The sequence below is a fragment of the Meleagris gallopavo genome, chromosome Z (assembly GCF_000146605.3).
Source record: "Meleagris gallopavo isolate NT-WF06-2002-E0010 breed Aviagen turkey brand Nicholas breeding stock chromosome Z, Turkey_5.1, whole genome shotgun sequence".
Classification (NCBI taxonomy): domain Eukaryota; kingdom Metazoa; phylum Chordata; class Aves; order Galliformes; family Phasianidae; genus Meleagris; species Meleagris gallopavo.
In genome coordinates this window covers 38134893-38152376 of record NC_015041.2, presented here as the reverse complement: position 1 = coordinate 38152376, position 17484 = coordinate 38134893, and the positions used below count along the sequence as shown (strand labels likewise).

The 17484-nt window shown below is 39.3% G+C and overlaps 1 protein-coding gene across 1 annotated transcript in view; it reads left to right on the top strand.

The window, feature by feature from the left end:
- Positions 1–7149, top strand: part of LOC104915124 (protein patched homolog 1-like) — a 15062-nt gene extending 7913 nt beyond the window's left edge. Inside the window, exons 2-4 of the mRNA XM_031557417.1 lie at positions 1101–1370; positions 2401–2929; positions 3969–7149. Coding sequence (XP_031413277.1) covers positions 1101–1370; positions 2401–2928 — 798 coding nt within the window. The 3' untranslated portion in view covers position 2929; positions 3969–7149. The remainder of the gene's footprint in view (positions 1–1100; positions 1371–2400; positions 2930–3968) is intronic.
- Positions 7150–17484: the final 10335 nt, after the last annotated feature.

Here is a 17484-nt window from a genome sequence, read left to right as displayed (position 1 = left end):
TCATTGTTTTAGAGGCTGACAGCAAGCTAGGTGCAAATGTAGGTTTAAGTACACTTTTCAAAGCATGCTGTGAGTACAAACTAGTCTGTAAAGTTAGATTTTTCCCCAGTATTTTACAAAAAGCCATTCCTTTTGTATATATACCTTCTCCTTTCTTACCTCACTGCCTCTATTGCATTCCTCAAAATATTTAACTGTGAAGACCACCAGGAAGGCCTGTGCAGGCCAACATACACCAGTGGTGGTCCACAGACCACACCTTTATAACCATGACCAGAAGTCTGCCAGAAGGCTCCCCTGTCCCTGCGATATGTTCTTGGCTCAAGGAAAGTTCTTAACAGGCTGAAGGTTTCACTTAAATGTCAATGATTTTACCGTATGAAGCCCAAATCCAGAAGAAACAAACAAAAAAAGCCCCGAATTCATATATTGATTGTTCATTACCTACACGGTGCTTAACACAATTATGGTGTTACTTATAGAAGACATTATTATGCATTAGTAAAAGTATGCTGTGCTTCACGGGCCTGTGTATGAGTGTTTTTGAAAAGTAGTACACAATTTAGGTGTGTAGCAGTAGTAACACTTGAAGTATTTGTTTTGTATTAGTAAAATATTTTTGACAATAGTGTGACATCTCTCATCTTCATAACAGATAATTGGTTCCTTATTCAAACAGTATATACATACATGGTAGTACAATTTTGTTAATATTATTTATGTATTTGTCTCTGTTTGCAAATAGCCACTGATCTCTATTATACATACATGTTCAGTTTATGAAATCACTCTTAATATATTCTGAAGGGGGAGGGAAGCCCGCATATTATTTATATATCTGTAAGTGCAAATGCATTTGCATGTACATATACATGCTGAAATAATATCTTGAAAAATCTCTGTAATTGATTTCACGTGCCCATATCCGCAAAAGGAGATCTCGTCTTTCTTTCATGCATTTTCTTCAGTTTAATAGAAATATTCATCAGGAATCGGGTGCATTGATGAGTACACTTGGCAGAGGAACATTTGAATGAAGCATTAATGATTAAAAGGCTAATGTTAATTGCATGTTACTGAATAGTTGTAATTATAGTTAGCATTGTCATCATCAGGTTTCTCCAGCCAATGGTCGAAACAGATTGCCTACACCATCTCCTGAGCCACCTCCCAGTATTGTGAGGTTTGCACTGCCACCTGAGCACACAAATAATGGATCAGATTCCTCTGATTCAGAGTACAGCTCTCAAACCACAGTGTCAGGCATCAGTGAAGAGCTCCATCATTATGAGGCCACCCAAAGCCCTGTAGTACCAGTCCATCAAGTAGTAGTGGAAGCCACTGAGAATCCTGTCTTTGCAAGATCCACTGTAAGTATCTCACATGTTGACTGCCAGAAGGGCAAAAATGTTTAAGAATTTTTATTTAAATCTGTTTGGTTTTTTTTGGAAGACTGTTTCATGTTTCTAGCTAATTATATTTCATGACTTTGTGCCAAAACTTAGAGCACATGTAAACAGGGGATGAAGGCTTTTCTCAATAATCAAGTTGTGTATGAGATGATGGTTTGAAAGTGAGATCTTTGGCATGTATAGTTGCTATTACATCATATTGGCAACAGCCACAGGAGAGAGCTCTCAGGCTGTTTGATGACTGTCCTACATGACCAGTTAGACGGAGAGTCAGGAGTGATTAAGAGATTCAGACCTCTTCCAGATAGCCCCTTTTGGATCACCATCTCACATACCTCTTTTTGACAGCAAACTTTGGGGAGAAAGATTCAGAGAGGTCCAGAAGAAAAATCCAAATCTTGGGCCTGTTGCATCTTGCTACTGGGTTGGCATAAATGCAGTTTCAAAGGAAAGTGGAAAAACTCTTGTCTCCTACCCCTGCTGATGCTGCATGCTGAGCAGCAATGTGGATCTGTTTTTGTTCAGCAGAGGCCTAGAAATAGGTACAAGCAGCGCCACATTTGAAGTTAGTCACGGTTTATTGACTGATGTGGCTGCTGTGCTTCACGCTTTTTACAGAAATCAGAAAACAGATTCCTACAGTCTATACAAACTACCCTACTAACATCCTATGTATATAGCCTGCGTGGAGTAGAGGCTTTTCCAAATGCCTGCAGTCCTGCTTGCTGAATCACTTAAGATGAAGTGCTTGTTATCCATCCTTTTGAAAACGTGATCCAGCACATGGGACGCTTATAGTATTTTCAGTTATAGCATTATTGTGATGTTACACTTTCCAGGTTCTTATAACTTTAGACAAAAACTATTTGGAAAAATCAACAGTTATAAGAGTACCTTTGTAGAGTCAGAGCCTAGAATAAAATGTAGGAGAGCATAGTGTTCATTGTCCTTGCTTTGACGGAGGCATAACTGTGCATCTGTCTTTCAGGTGGTACAGCCAGAGTCAAGGCATCAGTCAAGTCCCAGATTGCAATCAAATCCAGAGGCCAGCACACAGCAAGTGTGGCGTCAGGGCAGACAACCCAAGCGGGAAGTAAGGGAAGGACTGCGACCACCTCCGTACCGCCCTCGCAGGGATGCTTTTGAAATTTCTACTGAAGGGCATTCAGGACCTAGCAATAAGGATCGCTTGAGCCACAAGGCTCGTTCTCATAACATGAGAAGCCCAGCATTTGGTGCCATGGGTGTTTCAGGATCAGCCTACTGCCAGCCTATCACTACTGTGACTGCCTCAGCTTCAGTGACTGTTGCTGTCCACCCTGCTGTGCACAGCCACAACTCTCGCAGGGGGAGCTTTCCATCCTGTGAACGACACCATGAAGACAACCATGGGATGTTTGAGGACCCCCATGTGCCTTTTAATGTGCGGTGTGAAAGAAGAAATTCTAAAGTAGAAGTTATAGAGCTTCAGGATGTCGAATGTGAGGAGAGGACAGCTAGCAAAAGCTCAGAATAAGGTGAGCCTTTCTTTCTGATCTATGAAATTTGTTTGTGTCAGGTAATGATGTGCAAAAGAAAGAGGCAAGATAAAAATTTATTTGGAAGACTTTAGATAAGTTTGCTTCTTGCTTCCTCATCGTCAGTCTGCTGACTATGAACACGTTTCATTTTGCACTAGATAACATTGCACGTTACAGCAATGTATGGGTTGTCCATAAATGAACTATTTCCAAGCACTTTGGAAAGTGAATGCATATGATGCAGTCTCAGTTTACTACATGGGGAAGGTGAAGCACGTTATGTGTTATGTGTTTTGAGCTGTGTGATTGCATTTACTGTTGACGGATTCTGTCCTCTGATGACTGAATGACATAGTCTAGGAGAGTGTAAAATTGCCAGCTACTTTAAGAGTCATCTCCTAAAGAAGATTCAGTGAAAATCCACTGTAGTGAAGACTGAATTCATTGGGGTGATGGACTGAATGAGAGAGAGGGGAAAGCCTCACCTTGCTCAGTACTCTGCTGAGCTGTGGGGCATCCCCTGAACTGTGTTCAGAGACCTACCCAGCCTGTTCACAGCTTGGAGGAGTCCTTGAACCAAGGATGATATAAAGCTTCTTTCCAAGCATCTCAGTGTGCAAATAATGCACAAATAGTCGTGAATGCCTTTAGCCTCACAGTCTAGAAATATTGCGGGTAGTAGTATTGAATAAAGAAATACTTGGGCTCAGCTTTTACTAGTTTAACTGCAATCTAAGTTTCAGCTGTACCCAGTGTCTGTTATAGCTTATCACTCCCTGAAGTGGCCATTTGTTTTGACTGAATTTGTGACAGGAATCTAAAGCTGGGCACTCACAAATGAAAGCATCTACTTTTAGTCTTTCTTAACCAGGAAGTTCATGATTGAGGTGAAAGAAAAGTGCACATTTCCTGACTGCTAAGTGTAATCGTAAGAATGATTACAGAAGCAAGTTTTAGATTAGCTTGATTTGTTTGGTTTCTTGAGCTGTAATGAATGTTTATTTGTTGGTTTCTTTTTTCTCTTTTATTTTTAAAGGATAGTAACTGAAGGAAGAGGAGGCCAAAGATTGAAAACTGTATTTCCAGAACTGCTTGAAGAGAACTGCTCGACATTGTAGAAAAGGACATGCTGCATCAGGACAACAGTTTACCATTACTGTAGCCTATTGTATTATTTTGTTAAATATGTCTTTAAGTATTTAAAAGATGTACACATATGTAATATACAAGAAAACAATGTAAAGTAGTGTAATCTGGAGTCATTTGGCTTCAAACAACAGAGTGGGGACATTATCATTTGTGCTCTGTACTTATTGTACATTGATCTCTGTGCCACAACTAAGCTTAATCTAGTTATAAATTTCAGCATAAGTTGCTGCTGCTTAAATATTGTATAATTTACTTGTATAATTCTATGCAAATATTGCTTATGTAATAGGATTTTTTTTTGTAAAGGTACATGTCTGTTTAAAATATTTTAAATCTGCATATCACAACCCTGTGGTAGTATGAAATGTTACCGTTAACTTTCAAACACGCTATGCGTGGTAATTTTTTTAAATAAGCAGATATGAAGAAAAGCACGTTAATCTTGGATGCTTAAATAGGTTTAGCTATGTGCAGTTTTTGTTTTGCTGTATGTATTGATGTGCGCATCTGGAACTGTGCATGCCTGCATATGTACGTTCCTGGTGTACCATAGTTTCTCTTTCACTTTATGATGACCCTCAGTGGGCTTATAAACCCACTGATGCTGATGTGAGTCTGTCTTTCCCTCTTAGCAGGCAGTAGTGAAAACTGCATTGGTATTTACTACCGTATACCATTGACTGCCATCATCAAAGGCCCAAGATAAAATGGAAGAGAAGACAGGGGCCAAGGTTTGGGATTGTGGTTCCACTTCCTACACTATGAATGACTTGGTTCACATGACTTTGGTCAAGTCATGTAACTGCCCTGTGCCTCAGTTAGTGATTCTGTAAAATGGGTATAATTATGCTTACCTACCTCCCAGAAGAGTTATGAGGCTTAATTACTGTTCATGAAGTGCTTTGATGTTTTTGTGAAAGGTATCAGGTAAGTGCAAACAACTATGATCATTATTTTGTCATTTCCAAAGGTGCTGGTAGTTACAGAAATTCCATGAACTTTATCTTGATGTTGATACTGTTAACTATGAGTGGCATTAGAAGCTGAATAATGGAGTTGTCAGATGGGTAGCCACAGCTCAGCTTTGTCCTTATGGTATTCAAAGCAGTATCTTCTGTCACCTCGTTTTCATGGCAGAAAGGAAGTTAATAGTAAGCGATAAAAATCAAATGGAAGAATAAAAAAGTATATAAAAATCTTCTGTTTTCACTTACTAATATAAATTGCTTTCTTATTGGGTCCAGGGCTGTAATTAATGACACACAAAGCCCGGGATGTTCTTTTTTCTGTTGTTTATATTTTCCCATGCTGCATTGGCACTTTTTAATTAAAACAGCTTAATGGGGATCTCTTTGCAAAACTAATTTAGCTTTTTGTATTATTATTTTTTAACTAAAGATGGATTGCTGCAGGTGAAGGGTCTGGAAAAAAACGCTACAGTATGTGTTCTGGTTGGAAAGAAACTCTAAGAATGGAGAACCTTAGTTTAAAACATGAGAAGAAAAGTTTTTATTTTCTCTGTCATCCACCTTCTCCATCTATTTTTCTGCCCTTCTACGAGCAATAGAAATGCAAATATATTTTCAGAGCCAAGTAAACATGGCTAGCCTTCAGTTTCTGAACGCAGTACTGGTGAGGCTTTTCTGTAAGTGTGAACGGCAGCGGTTGATTCTTGGATGGGAAAGGGTATTTCTCCAGTGACTTCAGGGAGTCTTTGCCCACAGACCTTCCTAGCGCAGCAAATGGGGATAACTAGAATGCACAAGTTTCCATGCCTTTTTGCTCACTTGAAAACACTTTGATATGAGGCACTTGTTTACAGATCTCCAATGTGAACGCTCGAAGAGCAGGTGAGAGCCTGGTATTGTTCCCATGATACATAAGCTACTGTTTCAGTGTACACTAAGGGTTAATGTCGCAACTGCCTACTGGTCCAGTTCACTGTCTAGCCTGAAAAACCTTAATGACAAAAAGATGAGGGGCCCCAATTTAGCACTAGCAGCTTAGTGACCTCAGATCATAAAAACTCTGCAACAAAACTGTATGATACTAATTGGAAGCTACCTTCAACTGCCAAGTGTGTGTGTGCTCCTGTGTCGGAGGTCAGCAGGGCTCCCACTGACACCACTGTTGCCTGGCTGCAGGGCTGAAGCCTTGCTCCCTTCTCCTCCTTGGGGCAGTGGTGGCCAGGAACGGGCCAGGAGAGCACAGCGTCTCCACCTGCCCTGGCCTTTTCCTCCTCACACACACCTGTGCCTGAATAGCTGCTGCCTCTGCACAATGTGTGCCTTCTTTCCAACATCAATCACATTGGCCAGGGTTGAACTCAGTGGCTGGCAACGTTTGTTTGAGTTTTGCTTTTTTAACTTTTTTAATCATGGGTGATATTTATATTTTTGTATCATAAGAATGTTTTCTTACAGTATTTGTCATGCCAGTTTATAACAAATGAAATGCAGGGATTTTATTTCTATTGGAAACACTATTACAGCTATGTTTTTACTTTTTAATGGATTTTTATTTGTATAGAGTGCTTACTAATGTTAAATAGGAAAGAGTATATAACATTTACATTAAGAACTCTTCGTAGCTTTTAGTGTAAGGAGTTAAAAGGAAAAAATATTCAAACTGGGTCTCATTGCCTGCCTGTTTTGGTAGGAGTGGGTTTGTGTCATTTCAGTTACAAAGATAAAATTATGCCATATAATTTATTTATATGAAAATTTATTTTTGTAGTGTACATAGTAGTCATCAAGTCTTTTGACAGAACTATATTTTTAAAGAGTTATATGTAATGATGATACCAATATGTTTTGGAACACTGCTGAGATGTGATTACGGTGCACACTTTTCCTTGTAAACCCCCTAGCAGAAAAGAAAGTGTTTTAACAGTGTTAAGAGAGAGTGTGAATATTCATACAATTCTGAACTCCGTTTTAGTTACCATTTGTGATCTAGTGTGGTTCTCATTTTAAAGTTTGAATTGAAACTGTAAAACTCTCTAAATATTAATGTTCAAACACTGATAGAAATTCTAACATGAATAAAAACTATTATAACTTACTGGTTATGGATGTGGTTCTTTAATAGAACATTTTTTAATAGAGTAGTGCAGATGCAGTCATGCAATTATGCTGATTTGAAGCATGGATTTGGGATGTTTTAGTATTCAGGATGTTTAGAAGACCCAGATTCAGCCCATTTTGGATCCAGAGCCAATTCTAAAATTGTGTCTAAAATTGTGCTAATCTGTTGATTCTGTTGCTCTGTGTTAGGAGGATGTGGTTAGGAGTGGATTATGCATTTCGTTTTCATTCTGAGGAAAACATTTTACATAAACATTCAACACAAGTAAAGCAATCTATGTATGGATTTGGGGGGGTTAGAAATAGGAGAAAGTTTCTTGGCTTTTCTGTTCTCTGGTTTGTTTCTTAAAATGTATTAGAGAAATCAGCTGCTTTTCCCACCTTTATGGAACATCAACAACATTACAGTTCTAAAAACTGCAGCACTCCTTAAGACAGGAGGTTTGAGGAGTATGCAAGCATGTGCAAGCCAGTGTATGCTCCCTGTGCCCAGTTAAGCCCTGCATTTCTGTCTGAAGTCAGAATTGTTCCATAATCCCATGTGTGGTTTGTCACGTGCAAGCACACTTGGCCATGCATCCCAGAGTGCCACAGAGACAGCAATCCTCTCCTTTGTCCTATAGCCCCTATGTGCATTAATCACAAGTCTTCTACATTTCACATAAACAAAAGCCCAACTGTGTCTACAGATAATTTAGAATTCAGCCTCTTAATGACCAGATGAAGTACAAACACAACTTTTTACATTCTCTAGAAGTTCCAACAAAAAAGGAAAATACAGCTAACAAGTCTTTACCTGCAAAACTCTTATACACCTTTTTTTTATACTCAAAATACTCTCTACCAGATGCTCAAGACTGGACAGACCAAATCACAAATCACGACAGATTTGGCCTTAATGGGTCATAGGCCATAGTGTCCACTGAAATCTTGCATGAGCTGAAATGCTGAGTTTGTCCTTTGTGTCCCAACCATGCACAGGAGCTGCTTCATGCACTGACTGGAGACCGTAGAAGTAAATCAGTATATTCTTGCAGCCAGAATGCAGGATTTTTCTTTCAGAATTCCACATCACATCAATGATAGCTATTCACCTTACACTAGTAGTCGTGTTTAGATTTCTTTAAGATGTCATTTCTTGCTGTTGGTCTTATTAATCTCAGGTAGGACTTTAATCAGTTTTTTGTCAGAGATTGGCTGTATTTATTCAGGCCTTAAGTAAAAAGTGGCCAAATTATTGTTGGCATAATGCATGTATTTAACAGCTTCAGGAATGCTGCATGCTGCTGAACTGCAGCAGCACTGATGTATGAACAGGTGTTTCATTTTTGTTAGCTTTCACTCCCAATGAGCATCTGAGACACCGACTGTTTATATCTGAGAACCACCTTTGCCAAATTGTAATTACTTTTAATGGCTGCTGCAAGTAAGGAGAACAATTACTATTTCCCTACTCCATTTAATCATTCTTGTCCTTTTTGCAGCAGACACGTTGGACCTTACTTCTAGAACAGGATGCATGCCAGAAAACTGCATTACTAGCCCGAGCAGCTTAAAAAACACTTGCCCATTTTAACTTTGCATGGTTAATTGCAGGTAATTAAGTACAACAGTGAAGCAGCGCTGCTGCTTTGGCAAAATCATTTAACATACACATTGGTGTTGGTACTGCAGGAGCCATTCTAACTCCATGGATACTTCAGAAGCGGAGGAAACCTCTGCCTCATTTTTTCTGGTTGTGGCATTATCTACAGTGTCATCCAGGCTATTTACTACATTACAGCAGCCTTTCTGAGGAATGTTTCTACCGTCCCTTTAACTACATGGACAAGTCACTGGTGTTAGTGCTGCATGGTAGCTTCTGGCCACTGATGTAGGGTAAGGCTGCCATGGAGACAATTGTATCTGCCTTGGATTGCTTAGTGTTTCGTAACTCAGCTCACCCCAAGAAACAGCAAGTATATTAGTGTACAGTTCAGTTTATCTTGCTACTTCATGCATCCTTCCAGGCATTTCTCTGGACTTAAGTTCTCTGGACCATCAGTTCAAAGTTGCAGGGTTTTTGAGCAGTAAATTTGAGTAATTGGCATGGTTGGAGGCATGTTTTGCACAGCAAGGCACAAAGCCCCTGGTTCTCATGTCCAGCCTCTCTGTCCCTTGAGCTCAGCCCGTCACAGTGGTGTGACTGTGTCTGCCTATGGAACCAGTGAGCTGTGGAACTCGCTGAAAAGCAAGGCCAAAACCAGGCCTTCCTCTTCCCTGGAGAAGGGGAATTAGGAGCTGGAGGCTGGAAGCAGCTTCCCAAGTGGGGGAGGTCCCTGCCTTGGCTGAAAAAGGAAAGTCTGTGAGGCACGGGCGAGGCTTTGCTCATGGGTGAGTTTGGTCGGTTTCCCCATAGGCTGAGGGGTAAAATTGCCACTGAAGAGTTTGAAAATGATTTATAGCAGAAGGGAGAAATCCTAAATGCTTCAAAGGATAGAGAGCTCCACCATCTGATTCAGGAGAGCCAGCATTTAAAGCCAATGAATTCAAAGCCTGAGTAAGACTGATCTTTCCTGTTCCAAGCTCTGTCAGTTTTGGCAGCCCTAAGTCTCCTGTTTGGGGATAGGCTCATAGTAAGCAACATCTGTCTGGCCTTCAGGAAGAAGAGGGAAGGGAAAGGAATTAAAAAAGAATGATATGGTAGCTAGCAAATACTCATAGGAGTATTATTATGCTTCTTTTTTTCAATTTTGTTAGGTTGACTCATGGAGATGATTCCTCTTTCCCTCCCTCATGATGTATGTTGTACCCTGCATAGAAGATGAGGAGTTGCAGCCCCCAGGCCAACCTTCATGTGGGGACCCTCCGTCAGCAGGAACATCACCTCCCAAATGGCACTGGAGATGGGATGGATTAAAACCAGTAATTTTGAGATTAAAATAGCAATTTATCCTTATCTGGTTATGAAACATGTAACTCACATGTAAGTACAGTTTACTTCCAAGAGCCAGATGAATTGTTTCTTCCTATTAAATGAGAAAGCAGATGCTTTATTAGCTGTTAAAACTAATAAAGATCAGATACTTTATTTCAGAAGAATAATTGCTATAAATAGGAAGCTCACAATTTCCACCCTACCTAAATAGCAGTTATTTGCCATAAGATAATTTGGGCAAACCATCTTTCACTTCGTTGTTTCCCTATCAGCTGACCTTGATAATAACAGGCTATGTATTTTAACTTCAGAATATTTACTTTGGTAGCCAATTCTTTTGACCTATTTTGCAAGTTTTTCGAAGATAACAGGTTCATCTTTAAACAGTCACAGAGGCTAAGGAATGTTATTGTATGGTATCACAGACCTCTGCAAGCCCTTGGGTAGCACGGAACAGCTAAAAATTTTTGTTTTGGATTGTGTAGTATAGAGCTTTCTATCTGATGAAAGGGTAGGGAAGACCCCTTTTTTTGTTCAGCTTTATCAACTTGTAATTTGCAAAAAAGTTGACAACAAAATTCTTGTATAGTCAAATGGATGGAATAAAAACGCTTGTCCATGGTATAAGCTCTGTGAACACCATGCAGATACTGTTTCATTCAGTCAGGCTTACACTGAACTGAGCAAGGAAGTGGAACTGTAAATCACGAAGAGTTAACTTTTAGCCCTTAGTAAAACTTAACTATGAATATAACTGATTATTAAGCATAGAATCTGTGAAAATACTAACTAATACCTGAGCTGCAGTGATCAGCTGTCCTGTTTAATTCGCCTGACATTTCTCCATTCAGTTAAACTTTTTGCTCTGCATCCCTGTGCTGCTGTCAGGCATTTAAGCATAGTTTCAGGGAAAAGTGTATGTATGGAGATAGGAAGTGCTTTTAAGTACACTGTTTGTAACAGATTTAATCTCTTAAATATGTTCCCCAATTAATTAGATAATGTGTGGGTTTGAATCAATTTCGGCAGGGTATTCTCTAAGGCAATATACTGTAGTGTTTCCAAGTAATCGTTACAGTCCACTGGATTAGTAGCCCATGAATTAATGAGGATTTACACATTAGCTGGTTATGGTTCCTTAGGAACTATTAAGGACTTTTAAACATTTTGTTATTGAAATGAACATACAGGAGCATCATGGAAATTCCTGCCAAATCTGATGGGAATAGATCTGAGTCAGCGAGTTAGCAAGGGCATTTAAGAGCATGGAAAAAGAACTGCTTTTAAACTGTCTTCAGTGGTATTGCTCACAGGTAAATCTGCATCACTATCTATCTTCCCTGGTTTGGCTGCAGGTGTGCATTGAAAAGTGTGGTCCTGCTGATGTTGTCCACACCATTTAACCCACAGTGCGACTTGGGCATTGTAGATCATCCCTGTGGAGGTCTCCATGTGTCGTCACTATGAAAAGCGTGTCTGAACTTTTGCCTGCAGATGCTCCAACTTACATTTGATCTACATTCCAAAACTGTGAGTGAGAATCAGGTCAGGGTGCTTTTTAACTCCCTTGAGCTGCAAATCGTACTTTCGTATTTTGAACAGATTCACACACCTGGGGAGACTTTTTGAGCTGGAATGGAAACAAAACTGCACAGAGGGGAAGAGAAGTTTGTTTGTGGAAGTGCCCAATCTCTCTGTCATCTAAATATGCAGAGGAGCTGTGCAAAAACATGCTTCTGAAACTTAGCTCTAGGCTTTCAGCTTACTACCATTATGTCCACCTTTCTGTCTCTCTTGTAATACTTTAAAATTTTATTCTGTTTTGGCCATTCTTTATTGAATTATCACCTTTTTATGTTCCTTTTGCTTAAAACTTATGACTTCATAGGAGAACTACTGTAGCCTCCATACAATGACCCAGACTGTACCTTTTACCTCTGCAGATCTCAGCGGGGAAACAGCTCTTTATTTTTTCATTTTCATAGGACGTTAGAACATCTTCCTTTCTTTTCCCTTCCCTTTTCATGCTCCCCACTTGTATGTCCCTGTAGAGCTGTCCCTGAGGCATGCAGCAAGGCTTATCATGAGCTGGCAAATGCAGTAATTCTTGGTGACATCCGTGGCCTGAATGCGAGAAGGGAGTTTCTCTAAAAAGCCAGTGGAAAAAGCTGGTGTGGAAGTACAAGATCTCTTGTGAGCCTGTAAGGTAGTACAAATTGAAGGTGGGGGGAAGCCCCCAAAAATATCACTCTACAAATCTTCTCAGAGAGTTCTCTGAGAAAGGGTTATCTGAATTTCTTCTGCTTTGTCTTGTTTCTCTGCTTTGCATGTACATTTCACAAAGCATTGCATGGGTCCAGTTTTGCATGACTCTTAAGAAGAGTTTTACATACATGTACACATGCTCTTGTTTTTAATTGCTTGTCTTTGCAGATGCAGGGAGAGTGGGTGCTGAGAAAGAGAACAGCAAAGAGCTGTGAGCCATACAGAAGAAACTGAAGGAAAACAGCAAAAAAAGTGAAACAAGAGAGAAATATACCAGAGTGCATGTGGGAGACTCACAAAATTTCTTTAAGAGGTGCATTTGAAGTTTGTATGAAATGACAAGGGTTGCTGTTCTGCTGGACAAGGGAAGCTTAGCTGTGCCTGGATGCTGAGCATAAGAGCCTAGTGTTCCCACTCATAGGGAAGGTGATAACTTGCTTTGGGGGATATTTTTTATAATGTTGATGCTGGCTTTTTGAATGTTTTTCTATGCGATGTGTGTGTGTCTATATGTGTGTGTGTGATGGGAAACACACGAGTGTGTAGAAAGAACTGTGGTTTCAGAGTGTGGAATTTGCTACTGGCAAGTTATTCTAGCATGGAGGCCAAGAAAAATACCAGGTAGGCTCATATTTTTGCATGTGCTTTTTTGTTCTGAAATGTTATAAAATTCTTCAAAAACACAGGAAGTTGCACCTGGGAATTTTCTTGTGGCTGATGATGTTCCTGGTGGACATCTCTTAATATTCTGTTTCTGTTTCAGTTTTTGTTCTTTAGCTCCTGAAGAGTTGCTTAGATGAAGAAGCTCCAGATGACTGTCCTAGAATGGGGCCCAGCTTCACTAACTCTTTCTAAAAATTTTCTTCTGTCCCTTCCTACTGACTATATGAGTCTGCACACCTCCTTCCCACACTCCCATTCTTGTAAATCATCTCTTTGGGTTACAAATAACAGAACAGAAGGGCACTGATTTACTGCAAATAGTCCTGTTAGCTTCCTTGTATATGTGTAATAGAAGAAAAAGATTTTGAACTGAAGGCACTCCACTGTGACACATAAAAATCATTTTCTCTGCTCTCAGTAATTTTCTCTTTAAGGTCTTCTTTGCACAGATTCTGGGACAAATGCCTGATTTTTTCCCGTTGAAATTTAGTGTCAGATCAGCAGTGGGTTGTGGCCCAGCAGGCACATTTCTCCTTTTCCAAGGAATACACATCTTCTTAACAGCCATCATACCATTTCTCCTGCACTGTCAAACAGGATAAGGATGTGAAAAAACAGAGACTTTGGAAAATGTAGTAAAGAAGCATTGCTGTAGGGATATATTGGAAGCTGTCGTTTAGAGGACAGTTGCTACACCGGCTTTTCTGTGGGGATATGTGGTACGTGTGGCTTGGTGTGGTCTTCTACTCCCTGTACCTCTGGTAAAAAAGAACTGAATGAGTTCAGGCATATGCTCGTTTAAGAAGTTTGTTATCATAGCAAGAGAGAATGACAGCACACTAGAGAGTATGAAATTGAAAACTGCATGTTTCCTTCAAGCTGCTGAAAGAAGACACTGCCTCTATTAAATGTACAGCTTTGTATGCTGCTATTTGTAACAGTCTGTGTGCATCCTAGGGTCTAATGCCAAAGCATCTCTGTTAGATTCTCTTGAGTAATTTTAAGAGACATGAGGTGAAATACAGATGGTAGATCTGAAGATGACTCTGGGAATACAGAAAACTGTATCTGGAATTCTGTCAGAGAAGATGCTCTGCATTTCTGACGAATGCTGAAGTGCTCCAAGATACGTATACCACTTTCTAGAACTCATACTTATGCTAGGTATATATTCAAACTATTATTTTGGGCACAGAATAATAGAATCATGGAATCAATAAGGTTTGAAAAGACCTTCAAGATCATCTAGTTCAACCATCTACCTACCACCAATATTTCCCCAATAAACCACATGCTTTAGTACAACATCCAAACAGTTCTTGAATACCTCCATGGACAGTGACTCAACTACCTCCCCAGGCAGCCCGTTCCAGCAGCTGATCACTCTTCTGCAGAAGAAATTTCTCCTAACATCCAACCTGAATCTCCTCTGGCACAACTTGAGGCCATTCCCTCTAGGTCCTATTGCTAGTTGTATAGAAGAGACTGCACCCCACCTTGCCAAAACTTCCTTACAGGCAGCTGTAGAGAGTTTCTCCTCAGTCTCCTCCAGACTGAACAGTCCCAGTTCCTTCATCTGCTTCCCTAACACTTGTGCTCCAGATCCCTCACCATCTTCATTGCTTTTCTCTGGACATGCTCGGATGCCATTGGCCTACTTGGCCACTCAGGCATGCTGCTGGATCATGTTTAACCAAGCACTGACTAGTACCCCCAGATCCATTTCCTCTACCTCTTTTCTTTTATCAAAATACTGTGCTAACTTCTGCCTTTCAGCACTTTGCTTTGGATCTCCATATTGCTCATATATGTTCTCCTATGTTTTTCACTCAAATTTTCATTTATGCTTGCTTCAATTTGCTTCTTTCATTTATGTTAAGAGCTAAGACTCTTTCTGAGTCTGGCCCTCTTAATGGCTGTCAGAAGACATAGAAAGAAAAAATGCTAATGTGCAGTGACACAGAAAGGCTTCCTTTTATTTTTATGCAACATATTCAGCTCAGCAAAAAAAAAAACCAAAACATTTTCTATCCAATTGAGTGACATCTTTGTCCTCACGAGGAAAGGTGTCTGACTGAATTCTGATTAATATTGAAGTATTAGTTCTTGGAATATCCCAGCTAAAACAAGAAATACCTCAAAGGTTTTTTTTTCTTTTTTTTCTTTCTTCTTTTTTTTTTTTTCCCCTCCAAGTATTTGTTTGCAGAAAGATGAGCTGCAGTTTAAAACCTAAAGGCATTTGCATCTTTTTCCATTATCCATCCCAAATGTCTGGTACAGATTTCAGGGTTGAAGCTATCCATTTGGTAAGAAATTTTTGTTCAGAGCAATGTGCAACATGTTGGACAATCAGATAGTGCTAAAACTTGGGTATATATCTGGGGTGCTATACAACATTTTGGAATGGTGGTTTTATTATTAATTGTCTGGTTGAGAGACTTAAACCATTTGGTGCTCGGACAAATTGGAATCCTTTAAGTAAATAGTTTAGTCTTGGCATCCTTTCACTCTAACTGCTGCAATTTATCCAGTTAATGTCGGATGGGTGGATGTTTCATCTCGAAAGCACATTTAGAAGGACCAAATTTGATTTTATATACACTGTCTCTTACTCTAAAAGCACAGATTTCCAAACACTGTATAAAAGTCCATAATTCATGCCCAGGCACAAGCAGCATTTGCAACTATTTCAGACTAAACTGAGAAAATACCTTTTTTTTTCTGCAGAAACCTGAATTTCTTAAAGTGTCTAGAATTCAGGCTAGGGCTCTGGCTTCATGAACTGCATTTGGCTACTGCTTTCAGATGTTGGTGGCAGCACGGGAGAATTCACACTGAACAGGTAGCACAGTCACAGGAGACGATCACGCTATCATGCTTAATAATGTATTACAATAAAAAACGCTTAAGCTTCAATTTTGCAAATGTTTATTGAGTGCTTAACTCCCAGGGGACTCTCAAGTCTGTAAAATTGAGCAGATGTGTAACTGTTTGCAGTATTTGTACCTTAGAACTTGCTCTGAATCCTACCAAGCTCAATGGAGAATGTCTCTGGGACTTTTGGAAGCATATACATTGTTGAGATGTTGAAGACTTTTTGAGACAAAAATAGAAGAAACTTCATTGTCAGTACAAATAATCTTAAAATAGGACGTAACGGTGGTTGAGGTGTGCATGTGTGCATGTGTGTATGAAAATAAAGCAAACATTTGCAAGAGTTTCAGCAGAAAAATCATGAGATTTTGTAGTATAACAGGACATTGACAAAACTGTAGGAACCATCTTTTGCTCTGCATCTTTGAGCTCCCTATGAAAATGCTGAAACACTGTTTGCCTAGCAGGATGACTAGCTATTTACTGACAGTATAGACAAATAGCCTCCAACAACAACTAGCATGGATATGTTGATATGTACCTTCATCTTACCGAAAGAGGTAAAGACGAAGTCTGAAGCTGAAAGCCTGGCCACGTTGCTGAAAAGGTGTTAGCTCAGGGAGCTAAAGTTTTGTGAAAGAATACTCCTTCATTTGACAAAAACAGAATTGGTTTTTTGTACTACTCAAACTCAAAAGCTTCAGGTAAGCTGACTTATTTGTAGTCTGAAAATCAGTAGTGAAATAAAAGACTTTAATATTATACATTTGGCAATGCAAGAAAATTTACCTATATGTGTACCAGGGCTTCTTGAGCACCAATACATAAAACTATGAAATATGTGATTTGTTTTTTTTTCTATTGAACTTCCAGAATTTCCTTCCCTCCTTCTGCCCCCTAACAGCAAAAATATCTCAGTAGCAATGTTTTTACTGTGTTGTTGTGGGTTTCTTTGTTGTTGATTGTTTGTTTGTTTTTTAAATCAGAAAATTGCAAAAATACAAAGAAATGTGTGGATGACTATCCTGAAAGACAACTGATCTGTTTGAAACATAAGACCTAAAAATTATTCAGTAGTTTGTAGAACTTAAATCAATTCCCATTTTATTCAAAACTGCACAATTCCCATCTCCACTTACAAGCAGGAATACTTCCAATTAGTGCTTTTTTTAATGTTACAGCAGATCAATTCCAAATGTATTTTCTTGTATTTTCTTATTACACTGTCTTCCCAGAATATGTTTTAAACGGAATTATTTGTTATTTATAGGCTCTTGTTTAAGCCTATAAAATCCTGCCTCTCTTAAATTTTCATTTTGGCCTGTTGGCCAGCTGGTATTCTGAATGATCATGTTGTTGTGGAAACATACCAGATAATGAGGAGAAGATGGAGTATGTGCTTTCTGGCAAATATATGCACATTGCAAAGATTTTGTTTGTTTGCTTGGGAGGTAAAAAACATCCTATGTCTGCTAAGAGATCTGAAATGATAATCAGAAACTGACCTGAAAAGTCAGAGTGCTTTGCTTCCATTTTTCATAATAAGTATAATTAAAACTGTATGAAGACTGGAATGCTGAGAGGTGACTCAAGTAATT